Source organism: Convolutriloba macropyga, chromosome 6 (assembly GCF_964194025.1).
Source record: "Convolutriloba macropyga chromosome 6, txConMacr16.3, whole genome shotgun sequence".
NCBI lineage: Eukaryota > Metazoa > Xenacoelomorpha > Acoela > Convolutidae > Convolutriloba > Convolutriloba macropyga.
This window is the reverse complement of record NC_134473.1, coordinates 3,378,862-3,404,852: the sequence shown is the minus strand read 5'-3', so window position 1 is coordinate 3,404,852 and position 25,991 is coordinate 3,378,862. Positions and strand designations below refer to the sequence as shown.

Here is a 25,991-nt window from a genome sequence, read left to right as displayed (position 1 = left end):
TTTTAGAAATTATGTATCTCCCCTCCCCTGGCCCTGTAAGCCCATATACACATTACTAGTGAAAGGTTTTCCTTATGACTACTGAACAAAGAATTATATCACGTTGTGTTCACTCCACCCACCTCTTAGTAGCCTGAATACACTGTCGTCCATTATAGCACGCCCACTCATTCTGGTAACAGTTTCCGGGGGAGGGAGGTTGAGGCTGAGGGTTGACTCCTCCTCCACCTCCAGATGGACAGTTGAACTCATCCGATCCATCCGGACACTCTGGCACTCCATTGCAGTAAGCACCCGGTGCAGCACACGCTCCGTTGAGACACTCGAATTCCAGAAGGGTGCAGCTGAACACAAACGACTGATAATTTTTGGGGTTTTACTTTCTTGTTAATATTTATAAATCATAACTTGGTTTCCTGAATGTGACATAATAAGTTAGCATGTTTTATAATGCACAGGTGGTAGCTAATTCAGTGGGAGCCATACGCTGTGTCGGATCAAAACTCAGATCTCAAATCTGATGAACTTTCATTGAATTTTGTCACGTCAGCGGGTTAACTACGGACAAATTCAACGGATGAGAAGCTCCTTGATTCAAATAGAACTCGAGGCTTGTTCTATGAAAGCAAAAAACTTCTAATCCATTGGTTTACTTTCTCAGAGTCACAGCAGGCTGTGATACTTTCCGAAGGTAACTTGAATTTTGTCAAAAACATTTTTCGTTTTGAATACAACGACTGAAAAGTCCGAAGTAAACAATATACGTACCCGCAGTTGGCCTCGTCACTTCCGTCTCCACACTGACTGATTCCGTCACAGAGAGTAGCCATGGGAACACACCCCCCATTGGCACAGGTGAACTCCACCCCTTGCACACACCCACACCCTGACTCATCGGACCCGTCCTCGCAGTCGCCAACACCATTGCATCGCAGGTACTTCCCTAAAAACCGCTACCTTTTCAACGCTCAGGCTAGCAGCTTAAAATTGTACTGATAGAGCTCAATGATCGAATGATCGAATGGTAGTCTTCGAAAGCTTGTGAATTTCTGCCACCAAACTAGCACGCATTCTCAAAGCGTTCTTTAAAGGCACCAGTTTTTGATTTATATTTTTCTAACTTCATGCCTATAAGTTTTCATTTTTCTTTAGGCGTCATGTAATCAAGTTTTAATTCTAAGATTAGTGAAATCAGACAACGCTGACCCAGATGCAGACTTGCGGATGAAACAATGTTCCTGGGTGAAACTAAGCTTAAAAGATCTGGGTAAATGCTAAACTCGCCATTTTTGCATTGGGACGTTATCGGGGCGAGAGAGGAACATGTTGAAATGATTGAAACTTGAAGTTGGCCACAAACTTGAAGCCGATTTGAAGTTGTGCACATTTGATTTTTAGTATTCAATACTGGTCTTCGCGTTCGCGTGAGACTAAAATATTTTTCTCGAGCTATATTACTCGAGCTAGTTGTGGATGCTTTGACTAATGGATCTCATGTTGTACGCACCAACATCCGCATAGACTCAACACGGCACTGCAATCAGTTACGAACTATACCTGGAACTTCCGCTTGTTAGGCAATAGGCCAAGAGCCAAATTACATTGCATTGTCGTATCGGATATAGTAGTATAAGCAGTAGTTCAGGCTTTAGGGTCTTTCTAGGTGTGCCTCGAGGCACCCTTGTTTTCGTTTTCAAATTCTATTTGATTTTCTTTAGTGCGTTGCACGGCTCACATTTACAGCATGCTTACGTGCATTTGTTGTTCAGTTCTATTTTGTATAAAAGAAATTCCAGTAGATTAATAAAATTCCAGTACATGTCCAGTACAAGTTGTACAGCAGTTTGGTTCTGTGCAGAGCTCTGCCAGTCTTCTTTAAATGATTTGTCATATTTATGTTCTCTTGCGCTTTGTATAGTATTGTCGAAGTTCGAGAATTAAATTGACGTCAAAGTCAGGTACTGATAGTAGAAGCGCTTACTCGCGCATCTCGACATAGGCTAAGGGGACACATAAGCTAAGGGCCAGAAGCTAAAAATCTTCTTTGTAGGTTATGTTCCAATTTTGTGTCCAAGTGGTTCTCTTTTGTAGGCTGTCAAATTTCTCTACGTGCTGTCTGTTTGGGATCATTCATTGAGAACTTCATGAAAGTATGGGTACAAGAGACAGTTAAGGCGTTCAATTTTTGTTGAGGCACTTTCAGTCAAGCTTTGTTTTAATTTAATTTTAAGGTTGATGGAAAAGCTTTCGTTGCTTTCAGGAGCCGGTGATTGCAGATAAGGCTATAAGGTTTTTAGAAACTATCAAAACCAGAGTCCACCGACAGTCAACTTCTATCTCTTGATTCTTTCTGCTGCTTTTAAAAGAGAGAGAGAGAGAGAGAGAGAGAGAGAGAGAGAGGGAGCATTTTGCATTTTGATGCTTTTAGTGTCACATTATTAATTCGATCGCACTTTTACGATCCCTTCAACGCTCTTTTTAAGGCCACTTACTTATACTAATCAGCTTGAAGTTGCCTGGGAAACAAACTTTTCAGTGAGAGGAGTTTCTGAATGTAGGTCATTTATGAAGATGAAAAATAGCAGAGGTTCTAAGATTAACCCTTGCCGAACGCCGCTAGTAAGTCAAAAATCGCCAGTACAAAGAGGGTAGGTAGCAAAGCAGAGGTCAACTGCTAAAAATCTCAACGAGGATTTTACTAAAAAACGGGCGCTATTTCCGAGATCGAATATTAGCGCATCAGAATTGAGTTTCTCCAATCGAAATACAAAAACTGAAACCATTTACAAAGCTCAGAAAATGGTAAGGTCAGCTAATTTTAAGTAATATATTACAACTTATACCGATTATGGATACTTTCAGCTTATTTTTAGGTTTCTAAATATCAACTGACCGAATACAAACCTATTTTGACGTCAATAACTTCAAAAAACCGGTGAAAGAGCGCCAAATGAACCTTGCCACCAAGTTTCACTCAATACTTTGTACATATGCTAACACTTTGCTCTGTCTGGATCGAACTTATACGTTGTTTGATTTGAAATCTTGGAACTGAAATTTACTCAATTTACAAGGTGTCGCTTCATCCTGTAATCGTTTTTGCATTGACTTGATGAGAAGCCAAAATCCGATATTATTCCAACATAAAATACAATTGGAAAAAAAACTTTGAGGTCTATCCCCAGCAGCTCGTTGGAACTGGAAGAAATTGGAGCTGGATGAAGGATGAAACGATTCCGCAAAACCAATAACTCTTCGTCCAACCAATTTCAAAGCAACGTATTTTCAAAGCAAAATATTTTGTTTTTTGGATTGATTGGTCCTGCCGACTTCGATAAGCTTTGCAGACTAATGAAATCCAAGTTTAAGAGTGCTGAGCTTAACAGTGACCGTGCAGCTATAAAGAAATAGCGTCTTAAAAACGAGTTTCCACTTTTTACGGCCCTCCAAGAAATTTTTTGAAGACATAAGGGCGTTGTGGCGGAATGGCGGCGCGAAAAAAAGGTTACGGTATGTGACCCTGATTATGATTGGACATTACTGTACAATTTGTTTTACAAGCAGGACACCGTGACACTGAAGTTGAGAAGGCAGAAAGTATCTTGAAAGTGCACTAGGTCAAGTCCATGTTTTACTAATTTGGGGTCTAGGGGTGTCCTAATATTTGAGGATACCATTTAGCGAGAAATAAATTCACAGTACAAAACAGAAATAGATATAACTCTGGCCAGATTTTACTCAACGATGAGGCTTTACGTCGCCAATCTGAAAATGAAAACGTTTTAGACGTAGTCTGTGACGCAAATTCCATACAGAGGCACATGAAGGCCACCGTTTATGACTACTGAGTGCATTTTCATTCCATGTGTGCTCATAAGTTGATAATGGTTTGGAGCTTATGTGAACTATGAATGGACGCTGATAGGATGATACAACTACAAAGCAACAGCGATATTATAAACCAATGACAAATAAGAAAAATTTGCAGTTCGTTTACGTGTCAATTGACAACCGAATTACCAAATTAAACATGGAGTGAAGTCCCATAGAGTGTCATATTTTGCAGATCTGATTGGTTTTGTCACTTTCTAAATCAAATGTGCTCATTTCGAGCCACATTCATTCACTCTGATTCGCTATTGTCTGAAATTGACCTTTTTCATTGGCTCCTAATTTAGAATTTCAAGTCGTTCGAAATACGAGCTGCTTCAAATTGATACTTTTCTAAAAGTGGCCAATAAAACGGAGATTGGAAAAGCATATTGGTTAATTTCCATATTGCTCAGATTACGCTGAAACCAGGCAAATCTGATTTATGATAAAGGCTCAGCCAACAGTGGTTTTTACTTACTTAATATTGTGCATAACTAAAAACAAAATTTGTCCGCAAATACACAAATCCAAAATATCCAAATATCCAATAGGCCAAAATACCCAATGACAAAAAACCCAATTCCATTATACACACCTAATGGAAATTCATTATAAACCATTAACAGTCAAGATTATTACATCATCAGTTGAAAGAGTTAGTTTAAGTTTGAAGTTAGTTATTGGCTCTAAACTGCATTGTTTTAGGGGTACGGAGCTATTTTAAACACAGTTGTGGGTTTTTTTCTGCCTTTTCATGATTGTGCCTTCTTGTCTTTGTTTATCTTTGGCTAGCCGCGGTTGCAGTTGTTAGTTTTCGTTGTTGTGCGTGAGCGTATTCAGAAGAAATACTTTGTTCTAGAGGGAAAAGGAAATGTGAACTTAGCGAAAACTAGCGAAAACTAGATGTTTAATGGAGAATAAAAATGCTATGACTGGTTATTCCAGAAAACTGTGGCGCATGGGGAATGGAACTCCCGCTGTGATTTTTCTTCTCGTAAACTGATGAATTGCGACAATACGCCGACATTTTGTCTTGACAATTGCCAATTCGGTACGGTTTTTGTTCACTTATTCGTGCACAATGAACTTGTTCTGTTTTTGAATTGAATTTGTTATATGCAAACTCCAAAATAATTGATTCCGCTGCTTGACAGTTTCTGTGCTTGTCCGAGCTTGTCGCGCATTTTATCTGCCAAGTGCGTTTTAACTCTGGAAAATAAAATGCGCGCAACGTTAGAGGAGAGTCCTCCAGAGGAGAATTTTAGGCATGATCGGGTAATTCCCACGAGCTTCGGTGATGGGGCCAAGAATACCCACAATTGTCTGCAAGAAGCTTCCTCTATATGAGGTTTTGATACCTGATGGTTGACTGTCGGAGGCCTAAAAAGCTTGAAAACGTCAGAAGCGTATTTCGAAGCCGGGGAAACAGCGGGCAACATCTCACTGGAAAGGAGCAGAGAAACTTCCTGACCCACGATTTGATCTGGATTTTGACCCAAAGGATCATTCCGGTCTTTGTCGGTGATCACTGACTTTTAGATCTGTAAAAAACATTAAAAGCTTGACTTTCCGGTAATTTAACCAATCAGAAGCTCCATGGTGCTTTTGCAATTATTCTTCGGATATTGCCTGTCTATAAGAAAGATGTGATATTGATTCAATTTTGCTTTGTGAACACTTAATGCAGTCTGTTGGCAATCAGATCTCGATCTGAATTTTTCTCTTGCTAGGTGAAGTAGATTCGTCTTGATGGACGTCCCGATTCAGTACTTGCCAAGAAAAATTTTTCCTGTTTTACATGCAGGTTGCCTATTGTAACCTCACAATTGGAAGATTCGTTCATTTACTCTGGTTTTTTTCTTAAATGTTCATTATAGATAAGTGGCGTCATTATCATTCCTATAATTCTGACAATTTTCGCTTCAACTTGTTTTCCTCTTATAATGGATTAGGCTGTCTGTTGTCTCCAAGGGTTTTTGAGTAGCATTAACTTGCTTTGAGCTGGGTTTTATTGTTTTTGAGCCTACCACCAATTTATGAGCACATCAAGTGATAATCTGTGTTAACTGAAAAGAGTTTGACATGTAGTATTTCATTTTGTAATACTTTCCTTGATTGTGATTTCATGTGTTGTATCTCTGGCTAACCGCGCTGGAAGCTTAGTTTTTCATTGTTAGGCTTTAGGGTGAGAAAAGAACTATTTGGTACAGTGGGTAAAAATAGTTAAGCTAAAACTAGAGGTATAGTGAGCAAAAACCTGATGTCTGTTTGAGAAAATTGCGGCGCGTGGGGAATCGAACTTACGCTGCAATTTTTATGTGGTATACTGATGATTTGCGCCAATATGCACAAATTTTGGACAACTGCCTTTATGGTAGTTTCTGTTCATTAATTCGTGGATAAAGTATTTGTCTTTTCTGAATTTGTGATACGTAAAAGAAAATTCAAAATAATTAATTCCGAGGCTTGCTTGTTTTGGCTGTTCTCGTATTTTATGTGCTGAGTGAGTTTTCACGCTTGAGAAATAAAAGTTCTGTGCGCAACACTCGATTGTCCTCTTCCAGCAGAGAAGTTTCGACAAGGCATGATTCGGGTGATGGAAGTTTCGACAAGGCATGATTCGGGTGATTTCTTAGATTCTTCGGGTAATTTTTGCACTTTATTCCAAGATTCTCTAATCCAGTGCTCAAATCCATTGCTCTGGTTGTTTTCTTTGAAATGTTCACGGTAGATGTGTGGAGTTATTGTCATTCCTAACTTTCTTTTGGCTTCAATTTGTTTTTCGTTGATTAGCAGTTTTACACTGTTTGTTGTCCAAAAGGGTTTCTGAATAGCATGTACTTGTTTTTGGCTGGATATATTTTGGATTTTGAGCCTATCGCAGCTTACGGAAACATCAATTAATGCTCTGTACCTGTACGGAGAGGACCTTGACCTGTACTTGTACTGAGAGGACCTTGACCTGTTATATTTCATCCTTAATTATTTTACTGATTGTGTTTCTTGTTGTGTACCTGTAGAGCGGCAGTTGCAATTTGCAATTTCTGGCTGTCATTGTTAGGCGTGAAGGTGGTAAAAACTTCCGGGAAAAATAGAACAACTGTGGATTACGCTCAAACTAAGTCCAGTTGAGCATAAATATGCTACGTCTGTTTAATCGAGACATTTGTGGCACTTAGAGGACCAAACTTCAGCTGAGATTTTCAATTCACATACTGACGAATTGATCCAATTCGCATAAGTTTCGCAAACAGAACGGCCATTTTGTTACGATTTTGGTTTTTTGACTTAGATAATGATTGTGTTTTTTGAATTTGTGATACGTAATTGAGAAACTCTAAAATAAATGTTTCCGACGCAAGCCGGTTTTGTGTTGTCTTGTATTTTATGTGCTGAGCCGGTTTTCATGCTTAAGAAAAAGTCTGAGCGCAACACTCGAGGAGAGTCCTCTAGCGGAGAAGGTTCGGCAAGGCATGATTCGGGTAATTCCTCTTACGAGCTTCAGTGACGGGGCCAAGGGTACCCACAACTGTCCGAAAGAAGCTTCCTCTACATGAGGTTTTGATACCTGATGGTCGTCTGTCGGAGGCCTAAAAAGTTCGAAAACGTCAGAAGCGTATTTCGAAGCCTGGGAAACAACGATCAACATTTTACAGGAAAGGAGCGAAGAAACTTGATTAGGTTTGATCTTGAAAAATCTTTGATCCGAAAGATATTTTGGTTCCTAGTCCTTGATATCTTGAATTTTAAATCAGTGAAGACGGAAAGCTTGTTTTTCAGATAACTAACCAATCAGAAGCTGCATAAATGATGCTTTTGCAATTATTCTTTGGACATAACCTTTTAATAAGATGTAAAATTGATTGAACTTTTTTCGAGCGCTTGATGTAGTCTGTTGGCAATCAGATCACGGTTTGTTTTTTGCTCTGGTTGTTGCCTTTGCAATATTCATTATAGATGTGAGGCGTCGTCATTCCTAAAAATGAGATTTGGCTTCAAATGTCTCAAATGGTTTTTCAATAGCAATAACTTGGTTTAGGCTGACTTTATTTTGACTTTGAGTTTATCACACTAGTTAAATACTACATCAAGTGATGATCTGTTTTAACTGACAAAAACTTGACCTGTAGTATTTCAATGTTTTTCATGATTGTGATTTTTTGTTGAGTATCTGTGGCTAGCTGCGATAGAAGTTTAATTATCATTTTTTGGCAAGTGTGTAAGTAATTGCACTTAATTGTCCGCAAAACGTTTCCATTTTATAAAGGTTTGATACCGGATGATCTGGCGGAGGTAAAAGAGCATGGAAACATCAGAAGCGTATTTTGAAACATGGCAAACGGCGGGAAATTTCTGACTGGAAAGAAGCGAAGACTGTTCCTGTTTTTAGGTTTGATCTTGACTTTGATCCAAAGGATCCTTTGGGTCCGTGTCTTTTGAACACTGATTTTTAAATCAGTAAGGAAAAAAGAAAGCTTGAGGTGGATTAACCAATCAGAAAATCCAAGGTGCTTTTGCAATTATGGTTTGGACATTCAAGATGTAATTTTGATTCAATTTATTTGGATATTCAAGAAGTAATATTGATTCAACTTTTTTCGAGCGCTTGATGTAGTCTGTTGGCAATCAGTTCAAGGTTTGTTGTATTCTCTGGTTGTTGCCTTTGCAATTTTCATTATAGATGTGAGGCGTCGTTTCCATTCCTAAAATTGTTAGTTGTGGCATGATAAACAGGATTAGGCTTGTCTTGTCTCAAATGGTTTTTCAAAAGCATTAACTTGGTTTAGGCTGATTTTTATTTGACTTTGAGCTTATCACACTAGTTAAAGAGTACACCAAGTGATGATCTGTTTTAACTGACGAAAACTTGACCTGTAGTATTTCAATGTTTTTCATGATTGTGATTTTTTTTGTCGTTTAGTTTCTCTGGCTAGCTGCGGTAGAAGTTTATTTATCATTTTTTGGCGAGTGTGTAAGTAGTTGCACTTAATTGTCCGCAATAAGCTTCCTCTCTTCATAAGGGTTTGATACCGGATGATCTGGCGGAGGTTTAAATAACTTGGAAACGTCAGAACCGTATTTTGAAGCCTGGCAAACGGCGGGAAACTTCTGACTGGAAAGAAGCGAAGACTGTTCCTGTTTCTAGGTTTTATCTTGACTTTGATCCAAAGGAACCTCTGGGTCCTAGTCTTTGAACACTGATTTTTAAATCTGACTGGAAAGAAGCGAAGACTGTTCCTGTTTCTAAGTTTTATCTTGACTTTGATCCAAAGGAACATCTGGGTCCTAGTCTTTGAACACTGATTTTTAAATCAGTAAGGAAAAAAGAAAGCTTGAGGTAAATTAACCAATCAGAAGATCCAAGGTGCTTTTGCAATTATTTTTTGTACATAACTTTTTTGAGATGTAATATTGATTCAACTTATTTCGAGCGCTTGATGTAGTCTGTTGGCAATCCGATCAAGGTTTGTTATTTGCTCTGGTTGTTGCCTTTGCAAAATTCATTATAGATGTGAGGCGTCGTTGTAATTCCTAAAAATGATAGTTTTGGCTTCAAATGTCTCAAATGGTTTTTCAATAGCAATAACTTGGTTTAGGTTCTCTTTATTTTGAATTTGAGCTTATCACACCAGTTAATGAGTACATCAAGTGATGATCTGTTTTAACTGACAAGAACTTGACCAGTAGTATTTCAATGTTTTTCATGATTGTGATTTTTTTGTCGTTTGAGTATCTCTGGCTAGCTGCGGTAGAAGTTTAGTTATCAAATTTTGGCGAGTGGGTACGCAATTGCACTTAATTGTCCGCAATAAGCTTCCTCTCTTCATAAGGGTTTGATACCGGATGATCTGGCGGAGGTTTAAATAACTTGGAAACGTCAGAACCGTGTTTTGAAGCCTGGCAAACGGCGCGAAATTTCTGACTGGAAAGAAGCGAAGACTGTTCCTGTTTCTAGGTTTTATCTTGACTTTGATCCAAAGGAACCTCTGGGTCCTGGTCTTTGAACACTGATTTTTAAATCTGACTGGAAAGAAGCGAAGACTGTTCCTGTTTCTAAGTTTTATCTTGACTTTGATCCGAAGGAACATCTGGGTCCTAGTCTTTGAACACTGATTTTTAAATCAGTAAGGAAAAAAGAAAGCTTGAGGTAAATTAACCAATCAGAAGATCCAAGGTGCTTTTGCAATTATTTTTTGTACATAACTTTTATGAGATGTAATATTGATTCAACTTATTTCGAGCGCTTGATGTAGTCTGTTGGCAATCCGATCAAGGTTTGTTATTTGCTCTGGTTGTTGCCTTTGCAATATTCATTATAGATGTGAGGCGTCGTTGTAATTCCTAAAAATGATAGTTTTGGCTTCAAATGTCTCAAATGGTTTTTCAATAGCAATAACTTGGTTTAGGTTCTCTTTATTTTGACTTTGAGCTTATCACACCAGTTGATGAGTACATCAAGTGATGATCTGTTTTAACTGACAAGAACTTGACCTGTAGTATTTCAATGTTTTTCATGATTGTGATTTTTTTGTCGTTTGAGTATCTCTGGCTAGCTGCGGTAGAAGTTTAGTTATCAAATTTTGGCGAGTGTGTATGTAATTGCACTTAATTGTCCGCAATTAGCTTCCCCTTTATAAGGGTGTGACACCGGATGGTCTGGCGGAGGTTTAAAGAGCATGGAAACGTCAGAAGCGTATTATGAAGCCTGGCAAATGGCGGGAAAATATGACTGGAAAGAAGCGAAGACTGTTCCTGTTTCTAGGTTTTATCTTGACTTTGATCCAAAGGAACCTCTGGGTCCTAGTCTTTGAACACTGATTTTTAAATCTGACTGGAAAGAAGCGAAGACTGTTCCTGTTTCTAAGTTTGATCTTGACTTTGATCCAAAGGATCCTCTGCGTCCTAGTCATTGAACACTGATTTTCAAATCAGTAAGGAAAAAATAAAGCTTGGGGTAAATTAACCAATCAGAAGCTCCAAGGTGCTTTTGCAAATATTTTTTGTACAGAACCTTTTTATAAGATGTAATATTGATTCAACTTATTTCGAGCGCTTGATGTAGTCTGTTGGCAATCAGATCAAGGTTTTTTATTTGCTCTGGTTGTTGCCATTGCAATATTCGTTATAGATGTGAGGCGTCGTTGTTATTCCTAAAGATGATAGTTTTGGCTTCAATTTGTTTTTCTATGATAAACAGGATTAGGTTTGTCTTGTCTCAAATGGTTTTTCAAAAGCATTAACCTGGTTTAGGCTGATTTTTATTTGACTTTGAGCTTATCACACTAGTTACAGAGTACACCAAGTGATGATCTGTTTTAACTGACGAAAACTTGACCTGTAGTATTTCAATGTTTTTCATGATTGTGATTTTTTTTGCCGTTTAGTTTCTCTGGCTAGCTGCGGTAGAAGTTTATTTATCATTTTTTGGCGAGTGGGTACGCAATTGCACTTAATTGTCCGCAATAAGCTTCTTCTCCTTATAAGGGTTTGATACCGGATGATCTGGTGGAGGTTTAAAGAACTTGGAAATGTCAGAACCGTATTTTGAAGCCTGGCAAACGGCGGGAAACTTCTGACTGGAAAGAGGCGAAGACTGTTCCTGTTTCTAGGTTTGATCTTGACTTTGATCCAAAAGATCCCTTGGGTCCTAGTCTTTGAACACTGATTTTTAAATCAGTAAGAAAAAAAAGCTTGAGGTAAATGTGCGAAACACTCTAGGAGAGTCCTCCGAGAAGTTTCGGCAATGCACGATTCGTGTATTTCCTCTTACTATTTTCGTTGACGGGGCCTAACATACCCAAAAAATGCCTGCAAAAGTTTTCCTCTATTTGAGGGTTTGATACCGGATAGTTGTGTGGAGGCTTATGAACTTGGAGCCGTCAGAAGCAAAATTTGAAGTCTGAGAAACAGCGGGCAACTTCTGACTGGAAAGGAAATTACTGAACCTAGGTTTGATCTAGACTTTGATCCAAAAGATCCCTTGAGTCCAGTCTTTGAACAGTGTTTCTTAAATCTTGTAAAGAAATTAGAAAGCTTGATTTCCAGGTAAATTAACCAAACAAGGAACTAACGTGCTTTTGCCATTGTTCTTTGGATACCGGTTTTAAGCTTAAACCCTAACGCGGTGAAAGTCCCCAAAACAGCACAGTTCGTTAAGTTACTATTTCCGTGATAAAGAGGCTAGTGATACGGCAGGATGTGGTTAACAATTCATTGTCGCCTAATCGCAGCAATAAAAAGCCTTTAACACCTCCGCTGCTTATTGTAGCGCTTAAAAGGTATCAGGAGCGCATAGAGGCTCTAGTGTATTGCACAAGAGAGGGAATTCCTGACATTTAAGATCAGTTCAAGCATAGTACTAGTTACCGTCAATATAGTGAGAGACTGTGTCTAGACGTAAAGAAAGATCCTAGTTTACCCAAAGACACTCCTGAAAACTTACAAAATAACACTCCTGACCAAAAAAACTTTCTAAGCGCCGTCCTAAAACGCTTTGCACCCGTCATACGTTCGAGGAGGCGGAACCCAGCCAAGCATTTGATAACCTAAACGATTCTTAGTCTTCCGTTGTTATTGCGGTCTAACCGCTGACTGGCGGTCTGACTTAGTTTACTCACAATTTGCGGGTTATTTCGTGGTTGGCTGTCTCCAAAAGCGCTTTAAAATATTTCGCTCCCCATTTTTGGAGTTATTCACTACCGTTCGTTTTCCGCAGGTTATGTGGTTTTATTTTTGTTTCCGTCGTTTTTGTTTCCGTTTCACCGTGTTCCTCTGTTCGCCATTTATCTGTTGTATTATGTAAAATTTTTCTGCTAGTATGCTGGTTGGTCGTTTAGTCTCGTTGCTTGCTAGGGCGCAACAAGTTTGTTCTTGAGCCACGCCTGTTTGGTTTTACGGCTTTCACCACACTTAGTTTGCTAGCAATGCGTTGTAGCTTGGTTAATTTTGGTAGTATGCGCTTTTGTTTTCTGGGTATGGTGGTTTTCTAGGGTGTGACTTAAGTTTTCCCTGGATTTACGTCATGGAAATTTCACTGACCTTTTCGACTTTTGGTTATACTACTTCGTTGCCGTAAGTTGTTTTGATAATGGTAGATAAAGTCCCATAATGACGTGTGCTAATTTGCCTGGCAGTAGTTCCTCTCCTTTCTAGGGTGTGACTAAAATTTGTTTTGGAGTTAGGACTAGTTTCTTTGGTTGAGATTGTTGCTGTGCTCTGCTAGCATTGTTCTCCCCACCTCTTCGCTCGTCGCTCACCATCTCCTGCACGTGCTATCCCGGCTTTCCGTTGCGTCGCACGCTGCCCATAAACGTTTCCGTTCCGTCCGCATTGTTCCTGGCCTCATCGTGCGTAGTTCACCCGACGTTTCGGTCCCGCCCCGTACCGTTTTGCCGCTTTGTGCGCCATTCGCCCGACGTTTCCGTCCCCCCGTACAGTTCTCATGCTTTGTTAAGCGCTGTTTATCCGACGTTCTCGTTCGTCCGTCCGGTTTCGCGTTGCGTCGTGCGTTACTCGTTCGGCGTCTCTTCCCGTCCGTGCCGTGCCTCTTCCGTTCTGACCCTTGTTGCTTTTTGTGCTCACCGTTCTTTCATTTGCCGGGTACTACTGTATTCGACGAAAAACTTGGCTCTTTGGCAGTTTGCTAGGCAAACTCGTCAAACTAGGGTTTGAGTTAACTCGTTTTTGTTTTGTGTATTCTCCCTTCTATTGATGAATTAAACTTCTGATTTGTGTTTTGATATCATGGCAACATTGCAGTAAAACCTAAAGTTCATATTGCTAGGGAAAAATTAGAGGCTGAAGTTAATGACATCTATAGCAAAATTGACAATGCTATGGATAAGCAGAACAGGAAAGTAAGATCGAACGTCTTCAGGATCACGATTGTAAAATCCAAAAATGCTTTTACTAGAGTAGTTGATGAAAATGAAGAGCTCTTTGATCTGCCGAAACGACGGAAGATCCAGAGCCTGCCTGTAAGAACCTTGAAAAATTGTTAGAGACTAACTTAGAAAACTTAGCTCATTGCTGCTGCTCGAGGGTACATCAATTCAGTCGAAGACAAAGAGACAGCAGAGCAGTATACTTCTCACCAATCAAGTTCACACAAGATTTCCTCAAAAAGATCAACAAGTCAGCGTCAACGAGACTTAGAAATAAAAGGACCTAAAATGGAGGAACTTGAAACATGAGGCAGAGCTGTGCATTGCTAGACAACGTCTTGAAATTAAACACACAATTGCAAAAATCGGAAATACAGCAGCTTGAGGAACATCGCAAGCGAGTCGCTAATGCAGCCTTTAAGGAAATTGAGTTGACAGCACCATCATCAGACGGGTCTAGTACAGGCAAAACAAGCGAGCTCTTTACTGAAAGAAGTTCAGTCAAGAGCAATAAACTTGTTCAAGATTGGGTCAATTCGTCACCGGCCGAGAACATGGCAGATGTTGCATATGAACCCAGTCTGCAATTTTCTGCTTTTATCGCCAAATCCAATCAAGCAATCGTGCCACCTTCAACTCAACCTCTAAACTCACACTAAACTCAATACACCTGATCAAAATCAGGCTAACATCAACCTCCCTGTTCCTGAGCCGCAAAAACCAAGTAGTAGAACCAATGTAACCAAAAATGCACAACTGCAAACATGCAAGAGCAGCAACAGCCTCAATATACGCATCCATCACCACCAATAAATTTTGATATTCCAACAAATAAACGCCCCAAACACAGCCCGACAACTGTCTCAAGCAACAATGCATTTCGATGGTTTACAGATCAATTCCATCGCAGGTTGAAAATGCTGGGACAGCTGAATTTAGTCAGCCCTTTGCTTTCACCAGCCTAATTGCATTCGCTAATGATCCGCTAGCAACTAATCGGCAACATAAATGTACCTGCCCTCCCATCCCTTTTAACCCCGTACCAGTGCAATTCCCGTTAATTCCACCGGAATTCTTGTTTTGCTCCTTGCCGCCACAAGCATTCCTACTACACGCCAACCACCCGTGGCGAATAATGTCAATCCGTTACCCCTTATTCCGCCTGCACAATTTATTTCCTCCGCAAATGTTTTTGAACCACAACTAATTTATCCACCGCCACCACAAAAGAGGTACCAGCCACAAACTTTTGTCCCCATAGTCCACTCAGCCCCTCCGGATCCAAATCTCTGGCGTTTTCTGGCAGCAGTCTTTTCTAACTTGCAGCAGTCTTTTCTAACTTGCAGCAGACTTGTAGGCACATCTGTTAACTTAAACACCGTACAACTGACCCCGTTAAGCAACCCTTGTGTCTTTTTATCGCTCCGCTCCTCTTTTCATCGCGCCGCTCCTCTTTTCATGTAAAAGCAGCAACAAGGTCCCAAAATCACGTAACAGCAGACTTCATGCAACCGAATCCAGTTAGTTCTTCCACAGGTACCGCCCCCACCTCTGTTACTCCGATCATACCTCCAAAGTATGGAGCTATCGTTCCGAAGCCTTTGTGTTGGGGTGGCCCACCGCATGCCACAACTTCGGCTTCTTTGAATTCCGGGCGCGGATTTGATAAAGCAGTTGACGGACACTATCAATTGTAAGAAGAACGATCCATTACCCAGGTGGAGGTTGTCACAGTACAATGCTTATACCCTACAGTGTCATGGATGGTCCGGACAACTTAAAAGTGCCATAGACTCACAGTCCTTGATTGATGATATCAAATAAACATACAAAAACTAACTGGAAAAGCTAAAACCGCTCTCGCTGAGTCCGCATAGTGTGGTGTAATGTATAAGCACGCACTTAGGACGTTCGCACTTAAAATTTTCCAACCCGAGGCAGTAGTCAGTGCATACTAAGACGCACTCAGCTCTTTTCCATCGTTAAAGATGCACAAAAGTGATATCAAACTATTTTGCAACAATTTCAGGTCTTGCTGGGGTCAATAAATCACTTTCGTTTGAGTGGGATCTTAAGAACACCTCGCTCTAAAACGGCAGTGCAAAAGTTGCCACCCAATATGAAAATACAGTCTGGGTCACTTTTCACGGTCCAAAAGCATTGAATAAAGCCGACACTCGACTGGTTGAAGCAAAAAGCTGAGGCACACGACTTAATGAAACAAACATCAAAGGCAAAAACTGCGCTCTCAGAGACCAAATTCCACATCGACAATGCCTCCAACCCCTCGCTACAATGTATGTTAAGGTAACCATGGCATCTGGGAGCGTCGCGTATTTAATGAAAAGTCTCGCACTCGGTGAGCAAAGGTAGTGGAAGAAAAACTGTGCCTCTGTTTGAGAGAAAAGCATATGTTCAGGTAATGCCAAAATCCTAGGAAATGCAGGAAGGACGGATGCAACAGCTCCCACGATACACTTCTCCATGGAGCTGAGGGTTTAACCATCAACCAACAATAGTAATCCCCTTCAACCAACAATAGTACTTCTAATGCTGGCGCAAGTCAACGTAAACTTTCAAATGTCGATTCCAGGTCTTTGAATTAGAGTTGAGAAATCGTCTTCAGGTTTAGTCTCGACTTGTTTTAAAGCAAATATGGAGCAGGACTTTAATTTCGCTATTCAGGTAAAATAGGAAATTTTGTCTGTTTTCATTGAAGATGAGCTGCCGAGTGCTAGTGCCAATTTTGAGGGACAACTTGTATGTTTGCGAACTTCAGCAGGGTATATAGCTGATTATGAAGGAAAACTTCGTAAATTCAGCTTTGATTGTGTTCTCATGGAATACGACGCCAAGCGTAGCCCTGAATTCTCCGTAGTCATAAAACCTTGCAAGATTCAGCTTTTGTCTACTTGAATAGAAAAACACTGAAACAAACAGTATGTGATTCCGTAGATGGGAGAGGTGTGCAGGTCGCTTTGTTCATACGTTGTCAAAAAGCAACTGTTTTACGCTTGTCTCCGGACAAAACAAATTTCAGTGTCCTGATCATAATTTTTTCCTGTCTTTAGAGTTCCAAGTAATGTAAGACTTCAAAGAAGCGGCTACAACTGCGTTGAGATCAAGTTCATACGCAAGTCGAAATGGAGATGTCCGGAGAAAAAACTGTCCATTCTGATTGTGTCAGACCCATATGAGCAGTTGCGGCCAACTGACAACGATTCCTGTTACCAGCTGCACAAAAATCTGAATAAAAACTGAAAACTAGAGGATAGTCCTGACGGGGATTCAGATGATTTAGAGAATTCCAATGACATGCAGTGTGAAAATTCAATTGCAAATGAGTTTTTGTTTGAGCCACCAATACCTACGACCAATATTTTTTCAAGCCATGCTGATACAGATGCCGGGGTTATGGCATCTCCAGTTGAGGTGTCAAATCCTTCAGACAATATAAAGTCATTCCGATTCAAGCACATTTAAACAGCTTTCTGTTCGGTCTGAACAGACCCAGAAATCCTGTCAAACCGTTTCAAACATTTCCTCCAGACGCTTACATCAAAATTGCCAAAGTGCTCTGTCTCTTTATTACAACCAGAAGCTTTGCTTTTTCCCACTATTTTTATCAGATGGAAGACGGTTTTTTCCCTGGTGCACTGCCAAACTTGTACACTCTCACCGCAAATTGTACCCAATTGGGATTGAGGATTTAATTCAAGACTTTGTTACTCGCATTACAGGCATTTCTTTGCTGACATCAACAATTCCTTACATTCAGTACGCAGTGGACTGACTGATAAACTGTTCACTTGTGAGGCAGCATTCAGGCTTTTTTTCGGAAAGGCCTTCAGTCGTTGGAGTTGCGGGGTAGAGAGTCATCCATGTTCTATAAGAGTGTAATGGTTCAATTAAATGATTCAGAGCGATGCGTAAAGAAGCTTTCAGCAACAGTTGCAACAGAGCCACCAACGGTTTTTTTACTCTAACATGTAATCAGAAGTGTTTCCCAGGTATGAGTTCGTTAAAGTCGCAGTTAAATAACAAGTATGAGGATTGCACCTATGAGGTACGCAGAGCATCGGTTGATAGCGTGATGACAACAGCAGTTCGAGCATGGAGCAATCGCGTTGGGTTCCTCATGGAGCATCTGCTAAAAAGTAAGCTCATTCTAGGAAAAGTGGTCAAGTAGTCAAATTTGGGGCAGAGCTGATTTCTAGACAACCGTTGGGAACTTGCCACATTACCACATACTACTGTGGTCTGAGATAACGAAACTGATTTAGAGAACATTATCCAATGCACGCATATACATACGTTATGCCCTAATAGTTTCATGAAAACCCAAGTGGGGTTGATTAATGATCAAGAGCATCTCGACGAGCTATTCGATTTGTATATAGAAATCCACACGCACAGATGTGAGATGACAAATTATCGCTGTCTGAATAAAGAACGGGACGAGGACGGGAATAAAGTTTGCCGTTCACCACCGTAACCTGTCAGCAACTGTCATTGGAAACTGCCTATCCAGGTTATTTATACAGAATATACACTTACGTTAATGGCGCAAGTTGCGATGGCAAATGAAGGGAGTTGCGATGGCAAACGGTGTGATGAAGTGCGAGAATTGGTTGTATGGAGCTTCACAGGGTGAATACTTTATTCCCACTTCTGCGCGTTTATTCGCTAACAAAGTCTAGTACCAATGTGCTAACGGGGTTGTTCGTATCATCCTATTCTTCATGTGACCAAGATAGAAGAACACGCGAAGGGTTGTATAAAACCAACTTTGGACGAAAAGGTTTCAGTCTACGCAACGAAGGAATTGTCAATCTACCCATTAACAGCGTGAATTACCTTTTCTGTGAAGACAAAAAATGTGATCGCAAAATTAGAGAAAGTGGAATGATCACTAATTGCAATAACGGAAGGCGCTCATTGGATATGTCAGCTGCCTTATGTTTCAGTAATTTTTCATTTATCCATGTACAAAATGTGCCTCCAAAGAACGGTTTGAGGCCTCAAAGGGAATACGACTCAGTCTTTCGAAAGCTTTCCAATTGAGACTGCAACTTTTTCTCCAGGACAGTTTGCATTCATTAACGGAATCGCAAAATGCTATCATTGAAGACTCTTTACATAATCAAGAGAAACAAGTTACTGTGTTTGGACTTCGGTCACCCGCGAGTTATTATGCGCAGACTCTATCGAAATGTACTTCCGATGTTTCTCAATGGAGTCCATGCGCACTGATTTTACTGACCTCTTCAGTAGAGCCAACGAATGGAAATGGAATGAGATGGGCATGGATTAAATGTTTTGGGAACACGGAAAAACAGACGGTCTGCATGCAGCAGATCAACTCTTCTCTTCCTTGAAGCTAGACCACAGACAAGCTATGCTTCTTTCGCGATAAAGTTGTAGGCAACTTGGAATCGGATTCTGCTGAGAACATTGGGTTTTTAGATGAGGGACAACAAATTCCCGAAAATGTTCAAAAATGTGTGCCCTCGAAATGAGGTAGTTTTCCGGTGTCTTTTCTACGATCTGGTTATTTTGAAATCGAGTTAAACTTATACAACAGGTGCAAACTAATTTCTGCATATCAGTTTGCGCATATTTTGGTAATGAATTTGTTGTACACAGGAACATTTGTCATTAGTATGCCAATATGCTTAAAAAGACCCCTGGTTCTTACCGGGTGGTGCTTCAAGTTTTGGCGTCAAACTTACAGCATCAAAGAATAGTTTTTCACATCTATTAGTTGTCGAGGAAGGTTTCGTTTCCATGTACCACATGTACTTACAACAGAAACTGCTGACAAAATTTTCTCTGGATCGAATACTTACACGTTAGCGATGCCCGAATTCCTTTTCACCTAAGACCATGACATGCCTCTTTTTCGTTTCCTGAAAATGCTTTTGAGGAAAATCAATCAGATGCCTCAAAAATTGAACAAGCTGCTCTGCTGCGTCATGTAATTTACTCTTTTCAATCGCGCTTCAGGTCTACAACTGAGAACGAGGTGTTCAAAAAAGATCTTGCTATAGGACCGCCTGGTTCTGGTAAGAGCTTCATTCAAGAATTCAGGTAGAAGCCCAGAGCCGTACGGCGCACTTATGCAAGTAGACCCACAATCCTCTGCGGATGCACGTGCGCTTGATATTCCTTAGACCACAAAGCATAATGGAAAAAGGTACGATGTCCGAATGCTATGGGCTGAAGATAACATCAAACTGCAACAATTACTTCTCGGCTCTGGTTCAATTAATAAATCTTTGGAAAAGCAGCTTACGGAAGACCAGCCTTTAAGGGAAAATTATTCTAATACCATCATAGGACAGACAGGGGCTACGTAGTAAGGGTCAAGGATACCCATAACGTCGGAAGTCGCTAGGAACAAGAGTGGTACTTACCACACCATCCGGTTGTTAACCCGAACAAGCCGGTCAAGGTTCGTAGGGTACTTAACGGAGCAGCTAAATTCCATTGCGCATCTTTCAAATCATTACTCGCCGGACCTGACTTACAAAATCTAATCAATGTACTCCTACGGTTCAGACATCCATTAGCCGTATCCGCCGACGAAAGGGGAACTTTCCAAATTGGAACGTTATCATGTGATCCAAATTGGAATGTTACCAAATTGGAATGTTACCAAATTGGAATGTTACCAAATTGGAATTTTACCAAATTGGAATGTTACCCACCTTCGCCAACTACGCACTTCAGCGCACGGCAACTGATAAGGCTAAGGAGTACCCAGAAGCGACAAAAGTTGTCCTTGAGAACTTCTACGTCTACATGGACGATTACTTAGACTCAGTGGAATCTCCCGAGAGGGCCCTCAGGTTGAAAGGCTTGGCACATCGCCATCTAGGTGAGTTCAAGCTTAAATATGTAAGCAATGTATACCAGATCTGGCTGACCGAATTGATGGTTTTTGCTAAATCCACTGAACCGAAAGTCATCGCTTCAGTCAAGGAGGAATCAATGCACGTGCTCGCGATTAAGTGGCATCAGAACAGAGATACTGGTTATGAGCAGGGGTATTAACAGCACCAAGAAAAGTTTAACACAGTGCTTCGTCTTAGTCTTCATTGGTCTTGTCGCATTGCTGTTGGTGCTCGGTTAATTTTGAAAGACATTTGGCGTGTCAATTGGCAAAGTGAGTATGACGACTTGCCTAAAAACACAGTTGAGTTTCTTTGCATGGCATGGTGTGTGCACTTCCGCAATTAGCGAAAATCATTATACGAATAAGTTGCTTTTCGGGACCCTTCCAACTTCTTGGACTCCACATAATTGGTGATAGCTCGCAAGACGTATTCTTTGCAGTATGCTTTCATATGGCTCAACTTTCACTTCCCGGAAGATTACAACAGAGCTGGCGTGGCGTTTGTCCTGGGCAGGGTTCGTGTTGCACCTTTGAAGGTAATGACAGTTGATGGTAATGAAGGTAATGAAGTTTCAAATTACAGGCCGTTCTCCTCGCTGCTCAATTAAAAAGGGAAATCTGTCGAGCATTAACAGTTGATATGGATAAATTATTTATGTGGACAGATACTACCATTGTATGGCAGTTGACAAACCTCAAAAAACACCCTATCTTTATTCAAATCGTGTGAAATCCTAGAGAACACCAGCGGTGACCAATTGCCCTACGTCGCCGCTTGTGCTAATCCCGCAGATGGTGGCACGCGTGGTATGCCCGCTGAAGTTTTACAATCTTGCAATCCAGTAGCTGATTGAGTGTTGCTGACTTCATGAGAACTAAATAATTCCCATTCATACCAAATACTACCGTCGTTGATAAAGCTCGGCGTTATAACCAAGGAACATGATTATTCCATCTCATTTTTATCCGCATCCGTAACCAAGCCCCTTAAGGAACAAAGCATCAACCTAATCCCGTTTGATAAGTTCAGTTCTTATCAAAAACAATTTCGTGTCACCGCATATTTGCTCCCTCTTTTAACATCTCATGAGAGTTACCGTACCGTATATGGCAGCATAGTGGACCCTGTTGAAATTGACGAAGCCGAGCGTCATCTCCGGTACTTGGTTCATAGAGAGTCCCTTGACTACCGAAAGAAAGGATCTTCTTGACAACAAATCCGTTAATAGGAGCAGCCGCATTGCTCAGTTCACTGTTTATTGGGCCTCATGGTCTTATCCATTCTTCTGGTCGACTTTTACGGCTAGTGGAAATTTACTGACACTAAACATTCTTTCGTGCTGGATGTGCGTCATAATTTGGTGATACTGTTCTTGCGGCACACTCAATCGAAGAAACATCATCAGGGCATCGATTACCTACGGTCAAAAGTACAGGAACGTTATGCCATCCTTAGACTACGTTTCTTACTGCTTTCCATCAAATCAAACAGCGTCTTGTGTAGAAAGTTCCGTGCAGCAACCATTCAACCAATCATGGCAGACCTCTCAAAGGAGAGACTCGCATACCGGTCTCCACACCGGAGTTCATTACTTCGGCCCATTTTGCCACCGTTCGTCGGGACTACCGAGAAGGGGTGGATATTTCTCTTCACTTGTCTGACTGCTCTTGCCGTCCGTGTTGAAGTCGTTCCGTCCATGGACCCTAGTTCCTGTGTAATGGGAGTGGGGCGGTTCGTCTCCCGTCGGTGTACGCCTGCTATGAATAGGTCAGATAATGGTAGGAACTTTATCGGAGCGGAAAAAGAACTCCGTGATTGTATTGAAAAATGGAACAAGCTAAACCTTTCCGCGGAACTTGCACATAAGGAGGTTAAGTGGAGGTTCAGTCCACCAAGTGCGCTACACCAAGTTGGCATCTGGGAGAGGTTGGCCTGTAGTTTCAAGAGGATACTGTACACCATCCTCGGTACACATCGCTTCACAGATGAAGTGTTGGACACTACTTTTTGTCTTGCTAAAAACGCACTAAACCCACGTCCCTTAGCGCCCGTAAGCGCCAACCCATCCGACCTAGGCTCAATAACAATTAATCTTTTCAAGCAACCGGAATTTTTTCCGTCGTTGGCGTTGACGAGTTCCATCATCGTAAGTGGTACCCTCGTGCGCAGTAATACGCCAATGCAAGTTGGGCACGTTGGCTTAAGGAGTTCGTACCTGCTTTGAACCGTAGGTCTAAGTGGCAGACGCCTGCCGAACAGCACCTCAAGGTTGATGTACTTTGGATTGTTAAAGAAAGCAACCCTAGAAGTTTCAATTTTCTCGGATTGAAGAACTCCAATACGTATCCGACAGCTCGCTCGCTCGCTCTGCCGTCGTACGCACGTTGTCCGGATTGCTCGTACCCCAACTCGTTGAGCTTGTATCAATCCTCCCAACACTTCCAACATCATCCTGCCGGAGGATGTTATCGAGTAAATTAAAATAAACTATATTAGAATTTTTGTGCGTATCAAAACTGTCGCCTAGATTTTCCGTCCTAAATGCAACATGCGTTTTATTGCTGAGAAAATGAGAAACCAATCTTTTACTAAGATTAGCTTCTAAAATGGCTCAAAACCGTTCGCTTAGCAGAATCATTTTCGGTTTTTGAACAAATTGAATCGGCGACCGGTCTCAGGTTAAGACCTGCTAAAAATCTAGCTCGAGTTGTTGAACTTTGGCACTTTTTGCCTTGATACGTTTGAATACAGTGGTCATCGCTTGCGGATGTTCTGTATAGTTGCTTTATATATAGCCGTTAAAAAAACTTACTTAATTTTAATGTTTAAATTTATTTGCACTGATGGTCTATTAATCAGCTTAAGTGAGTGCTGAGTGAGTTTTCACGCTTGAGAAATTAAAATGTCTGTGCGCAATACTTGAGGAATGTCCTTTTCCAAAGAAGAAGTTTCGACAAGTCATGATTCGGTTGATTTTACTTGTGAGCTTTGGTGACGGGGACGAGTATCCCGAAAAACTATCTCCCAGATATTCCTATCAGCGGAGTACACCGGACGGTCTTGTGGAAGCTTAAAGAGCTCGGAAACGTCAGCGTTTTTTGAAGCCTGGAAAACATCGGCAACTTCTCAAGTCCTAGGTTTAATTTGGAAATTGATTCTAAGAATTCTTTAGTTCTTAGTCGGTGATCACTAATATTTAAATCAGTGAAAAAAGTTTGATTATCATGTAACTTAAGCAATCAGAAGGTCCAAGGTGTTTTCACAATTGTTTTTTCTACAAGATGTAATATTGATTCAATTTTTTTGAGCGCCGGATGTGTGTTGGCAATCAGATCTCGTGATTTACATGAACAAACATTTTTGTTCAACATGTAGTTTCATTAAACGCCCAAGCTGGAGGATTTTTTTGCTCTGATCGTTATGTCTTTACTATGTTCATTACAGTTGCGTGAGTGGTTCTTAAAATGCTGATATTTTTGGCTTTCTCAAATGGTTTGGCGCTGATATACAGCTTTGGGCTGGTTTAATGTTTCAAAAGATTTCTCAATAGCATTTACTTGGTTTTGGCTGGATTTTTTGATTTTGAGGCTATCGCAGTAGTTTACGAGTTCATCCTTGATTTCTCTGTATCTGTGCTGACCAGTAATCTTTCATCCTGTAATTTTTTCATGATTATGTTTTCTTGTTGTGTATCTGTCTAGCCTCGGTTACAGTTTTTGGTTTTCTTTGTAATGTTTGAAGTTGATAACTATTTACCGTTGTGATTTTCATTTCGTGTGATTTTCATTTCGTATACTGATGAATTGCGCCAATTTCCACAAATTTTAGATGCAGAACTGCCATTTTGGTTCACTTATTGATCACTTATGTGATAATGAATTTGGGATACGCTTTTTTTTGAATTTGGGATACGTATTCCAATTGTGTTCTCGTATTTTATTTGCTGAGTTAGTTTTCACTCCGGACAATAAGAGTTCTGTGCGAAACACCCTAGGAGTCTTCCAGAAACATTTCGGCAAGGCATGATTCGGGTATTTCCTCTTGCAAGCTTCGATGACGGGGCCAAGGATGCCCAAAAAATTGTCGGCAAGAAGCTTCCTCTATTTGAGGGCTTGAAGAACCTGGAAACGTCAGAATCGTTCAGAATCGTATTTTGAATAATAGGAAATAGCGGGCAACTTCTGATTGGAAAGAAGCGAAGAAGCTTCTTGATTCTAGGTTTGAAATTCACTGAGCCAAAGGATCCTTTGGATCCTAGTCTTGTGAAAACTGATTTTTAAATCAGTAAAGAAATTAGAAAGCTTGATTTTCAGTTACCTTAACCTATAAGAAAATCCAAGGTGCTTTTGCAATTAGTCTTTGGAGATTGACTGTTCATTAGATGTAAAATTGATTAAATTGTTTTGTGAGCTCTTAATGTCTGTTGCTAATCAGTTCTAGATTTGAAGTTTTCTCTTGCTAGGTGAGTGAGATTCTTCGTGTAGTTTTTTCGTTATACCATCGAGATTACCCTAATCAAATTCTAAGTGCTTTGCTTTGTGTTTTTTTGCATGTTAGAGCTGACCGCTTACAACTGATTCAGCGAGCAAGCGTTTACGTTAAAATAGTTTCCAGATCATGAAAACTTTTTTCTTCAAGCAGTTCGCTTAAAAGTTTGGTCTGATAGTTATGTCTTTACAATGTTCATAAGTTGCGTGAGTTTTTCCTAAAACGGCCTAAAACGGGCGTCCTCAATTTGTTTTCGGCTGATATACAGCTTTAGGATTGTTTGAATAGCATGTGTTTGGCTTTGACGGATTTTTTTTGATTTCAAGTATCAAACTGATTTATGATTATCAAGTTATGCTCTGTATTAGTTGACAAGATCTTGACGTTTAATATAGTGGAAACTCAAACGCAAATTGAGCAATTTTATCTGGGTATCTGGAATTTTTGAGGCATAAGAATAGGCGCCACAAGGCTACCCTGGGGGACAACAGCTATTACTGAGAATTTTTTATTCTTGTGTTCATTTTCACATAGGTTTGAGAGAACGCAAAATTTGATAGCGCTTTTAGTTGAAAGAATAGTTCGTCTAGCACAGAACCGGATTAACCAAAATTTGTTTGAACTCACCTTTTGCATGGTCAGAGCACCTTGACTTTAAACGTTACTTGTAAATCTGCTCTGCTTGCCAGTTGTTTATCGCTGTTGATGGTTTCGATTGCTGTCCAAAACACTTTACTGCGTGTTTCGTTGCGCCAAATATTTCTGTTATAACTTTCAATCAAGAGTTTTAGTGCACCTCTAATTTCCATTTGCAGGAAGTTATCTTGATGATAGAAAATTTTTCCTT

General features: G+C 40.4%; 1 protein-coding gene across 1 annotated transcript in view; it reads right to left on the bottom strand.

The window, feature by feature from the left end:
• LOC142341432 (uncharacterized) overlaps positions 1-25,991 on the bottom strand; it is a 68,844-nt gene that overhangs the window by 6,345 nt on the left and 36,508 nt on the right. Inside the window, exons 9-10 of the mRNA XM_075392366.1 lie at positions 769-943; positions 123-344 (exon numbers count right to left, since the gene is read on the bottom strand). Coding sequence (XP_075248481.1) covers positions 123-344; positions 769-943 — 397 coding nt within the window. The remainder of the gene's footprint in view (positions 1-122; positions 345-768; positions 944-25,991) is intronic.